The 4039-nt window shown below is 63.8% G+C and overlaps 2 protein-coding genes across 2 annotated transcripts in view; both read left to right on the forward strand.

The window, feature by feature from the left end:
- Positions 1-3: 3 nt before the first annotated feature.
- Positions 4-3155, forward strand: RFNG (RFNG O-fucosylpeptide 3-beta-N-acetylglucosaminyltransferase; the record flags this gene model as incomplete). Its single annotated transcript, XM_019501696.1, has 8 exons — positions 4-21; positions 120-168; positions 493-595; positions 728-881; positions 1691-1776; positions 1861-2026; positions 2637-2722; positions 2899-3155. Coding segments are annotated over 8 exons (729 nt in total), but the record flags the coding sequence as incomplete, so codon positions are not given.
- Positions 3156-3372: 217 nt separating this feature from the next.
- Positions 3373-4039, forward strand: part of DCXR (dicarbonyl and L-xylulose reductase) — a 3002-nt gene continuing 2335 nt past the window's right edge. Inside the window, exon 1 of the mRNA XM_019501708.1 lies at positions 3373-3484. Within this exon, the coding sequence (XP_019357253.1) occupies positions 3373-3484 (112 nt within the window). The remainder of the gene's footprint in view (positions 3485-4039) is intronic.

Raw genomic sequence — 4039 nt, forward strand, 5'->3', positions numbered from 1 at the left:
ATCTCCCGCGCCCGCGCCCAGGTCAGCGCCCCCGGCCCCGCCCGGCCCCGGCCCCGGGCCCGGGCCCCCGAGCCGCGGGCAGGGAAGCAGCAAGTCCCCGCTGTCTTTGTCTCTCGCAGACGTTCATCTTCACGGACTGGGAGGACCACGAGCTGCGCCTGCGAGCAGGTGAGCGCTGTCGCCTCCGCGCCCCCGTCGGGCAGCACCTCGGGGCTGCCCTGCCTGCGGCAGCTCCTCCGCGGGGGCTAGAAGCGGGAGCGAGCAGCCGTTGCGCCAGCCCTCACACTCGCTTGCAGCCCGCTCGAGTCCTCGGGCGCCGTGCAGACGCTTGTCCTGCTCCCCAGCGTTGGCCGCTCCTTCCTGTGCGCTGTGGCCGCGTGCCCGGGGCACTCTCCCTGGGTTTGCCGTCCCCGTGCATCGTGGACAAGCTCCCAGGGTGAGCGCCCGCTCTGCACGGCGGCCCCATCGCACGCGTTCCTCCCTCTGCGCCAGGCGATCGCGTGATCAACACCAACTGCTCCGCCGTGCACACGCGCCAGGCCCTGTGCTGCAAGATGTCCGTGGAGTATGACAAGTTCCTGGAGTCTGGGCAGAAGTACGTGTGGAAGGCGGCGGCGGCCTCTCCCCCTCTGCTGGGACCCCAGGACCATCTCGGGGGATGTGTGGAGCCCTGCGCTCCCCTCCTCGCTGCCTTGGCTGACCGGCCGTTTCCCCTGCCGTTCACCAGGTGGTTTTGCCACGTCGATGACGACAACTACGTGAATCCCCGGGCGCTCCTGCGCCTCCTTTCTGCCTTCTCGCACAGCCAAGATGTCTATGTGGGAAGGCCAAGCCTGGACCACCCCATGGAGGCAGCAGACCACGCACGGAGTGATGGATCAGTAAGCACATTGCGTACGCACGTGGCTGAGCCCCTGCGCCCTGACTGAGACCCAGGGCAGCTCGTGCGATCCCATGCACAAGCCCTCCAGATGGGTCGGCTACCTACTAGCACAGGGGTCAGCAATGTTTCTGGACCAAGTGCCAAAAACACCCACAGCCTCAACTTGTAAGATGGTTGCGTGCCAGAGCAGATGGCAGGGGAGCCGCAAGGGCGCCAATCCTCGTTGTGGCAGGGGAGCCCCAGCCCCTTCCTCTCTGCCAGCCCCGAGCCACGTGTGCCAAGTAAAATGCCTTCACATGCCATGCTCTGGCACTCGTGCCGGGGGCTGCCTGCCCCTGTACTAGTGCACTCCCCTTCCTGGAGCCTTCCCCTCGTAGAGGACAGCTGCCCTGCTCGCGCGCTGCCATGCTGAAGGTGCATCCTGCACGCCAGGGCCCTGGCTGCCCCACGCAGACAGCCAGGCTAGCAAACCAAGGCTCCTGCCTGATCAGCTTTGCCAGGATCCCCAGAGCCACATCCAAAACGGAGTGAGATGTGGGCAGGGTAGGCCGTAGGTGGAGCAGGGCCTGCTCTGCTCTGCACCAGGACTCCCATTCTCTCCCCACTGCTCCCAGTTTCACTTGGACTTTGCAGGTTCAGGGAAGTGGTGTTTGCCCAAGGGGAGAGTGTCCACAAAAAGCTGGAAGGATCAGAGCTGGCCTGAGCCCCCTCGTGCTGCAGAGCAGCAGATCCTCCTCCTGGCCCAGGCAGGTGGGAGAAGTTGGGCATCGCTTACAAGTGTCTCTTGTTGCTCTTGCTGCTTGCCAGACAACCGTGAAGTTCTGGTTTGCCACTGGCGGGGCAGGGTTCTGCATCAGCCGGGGCCTGGCCCTGAAGATGAGCCCCTGGGCTAGGTAAACATGGTTCAGCAGCGGGCTGTGGGCTTGGGAGGGTGCAGGGTGCATTAGATCCTCAGTCTCCCCTGCTTTGTTCAATAGCTTGGGCAACTTCATCAGCACTGCGGAGAGGGTCCGTCTGCCCGACGACTGCACCATCGGCTACATCATTGAGGGGCTGCTGGACGTGAGGCTGCTGCACAGCCCCCTGTTCCACTCCCACCTGGAGAATCTGCAGAGGCTGCAAGGCGAGGCAGTGCTGCAGCAGGTAGGGACAAGCCTCAGGCTTTGCTCAGTGCAGTCCCCAGCCAGACAGCTGCTGCCCACCTGAGCAGGGAAATGCTGCTCTTTGGGCTTCGTGCCCCCAGGCCCTTCTTTATCCTTTCTGAGTTCTGCTCCTGGGTCCCAGCATCTGCTGGTTGTCGCAGGTCAAGACGTGCAGCAGCCTCTGTTGAGGGAATCCAAACCCCCGTGCTGGCTTGAAATCACTGTTGCGGTCCCGTGGTCTGCAGGTGACAGGTGGAGCTGAGGTGGGGCCAAGCTCATGGTTCCCTGGCGCAGTGCTAGCTGAGACCATCCCTACAGCCTCAGTGGGCAGTGCCAGTGCGCTGCCAGGGCCACGTCCATGCCTGGCAGAATCTCTCCAGTGTTGCTGGGATGCCAGTGATTAAATCCAGCCTTGCCCCCGAGTCGAGCTGCAAGAGCCAATCCCTTCATCTTGCTGCTCTAAAGACTGTTGCAGAACTGAACTCTTGGGCTTGGAAGCGAGAAGATGCTCCTTGTAGCCTTTGCCCTGTTCCCCTGTCAGGCCTCTTTGCTGCCTGCCCCCCTGTCACTGCTGTCCTGCATGTCCTGAGCAAACTTGCCTGCGCTTCCAGGTCACCCTGAGTTACGGCGGCCCCGAGAACAAGCACAATGTTGTGAGCATGGGAGGAGTGTTTGGCCTGCAGCAGGATCCAACGCGGTGAGTCTGCTTCTGAACAAGCTCCCCTGCCTCGTCCGGGCTCACTGGACACACTGAGATCAGGCGTGTGCTAAAGCAGGGTCTCCTACTGGCTCACGTGTAGCCACTACGCTCCTACAGGGATGCCTGCGCACAGACCCGCTCCCATCTCACGTCCTCCATCTCCCTCTTCACAGATTCAGATCTGTTCACTGCCTCCTCTATCCTGACACTACCTGGTGCCCATCTAAGAAGACTCTGTGACTTCTGGCTTGTCTCTGACAGCTGGTGTCTTACCTGCCCTGCACACAAACGGGCAGGCCCCGGCTGAGATCAGTGCATCACTTCCTGGGCAGGTGGACAAAGCGATCTGCAACAGCACCGCCTTCCCCTCAAGCCACGTGGGGGGGAGATGCCACCTGGAACCATTCAGATGCAAAGCTCTCCTGCTCCTTGTCCCACGGTCTCAGCCCTTCACGTTGTGCCAGGCTGGGGGGCACCAGTCCCTTCCACCCTCCAGAAATGCAGGGAACACAGTACCAGGAAGCGCAGCAGTGGCACTGCCAGCGGGGGAGGGCTCCCAAGTAGCCCAGGAGCTGGAGGGAAGGGAGGGGTTTTCATGTAGTCCCAGGGCCTGAGCCAGAGACCTGAGACTCCTGCCTCAAAGCCCGATGCCAGCTTCCGTGCAGGCACGGCTCTGCGTCGGAAATACTCAGAGCGAGCTCTCTGCTCGGTCCCTCTGCTCTCTGAAGTTTGAGCCTGGCCCCGTTGAGACTGCCTGCTGTACGGGTGGTTCCTGTGGCCTGAGCTGTTTGGTCTCCGCTCAGTTGCGCCCCTGTGGGACAGGGAAACGCCACCCTTTCCCAGGGCCCGTGGGCCTGCCAGCAGTTCATTTTCTCCAGTTGCCCATCCCCTTGTAAGAGGTTCCTGGGGCCTCCCCGACCTCCCCTGGCTCCCAGCCCTGGGGCACGGCAGCTGAGGGGCGGGTAGGTGCCCAGAGCTGCCTCCCCCCGGCCGTCCGCACTGTCCCTCCTGTGGGAGTGGGGCAGGAACGCTGCGGGGGGCCCGGCTGCCCCACGGCCTGTGGCTTCCCACCCGGTGCAAGGTCTGAGCCTTGGCTTCCTGCAGCACGGTGTCCCAGCTCTGGGTCACCCCTGGGCACGGACTCCACTGCAGCCTCGGCTCCCAGGCCCGGCGGCCTCCGCCGTGTTTGGGGCTGGACGCGCCGCAGGGGGCGAGCAGGGGCCTGGCTGAAGCTGCCAAGCCCTCTGGCTGCCCGGGGGCTCGGGGCAGCAGGCGGCCGGGCGCCCTGCGCGGCGCAGCGATGCGGGCCCTTCC

This window comes from Gavialis gangeticus, unplaced genomic scaffold (genome assembly GCF_001723915.1).
Source record: "Gavialis gangeticus isolate Ggan-Ray unplaced genomic scaffold, GavGan_comp1, whole genome shotgun sequence".
Taxonomy (NCBI): Eukaryota; Metazoa; Chordata; order Crocodylia; family Gavialidae; genus Gavialis; species Gavialis gangeticus.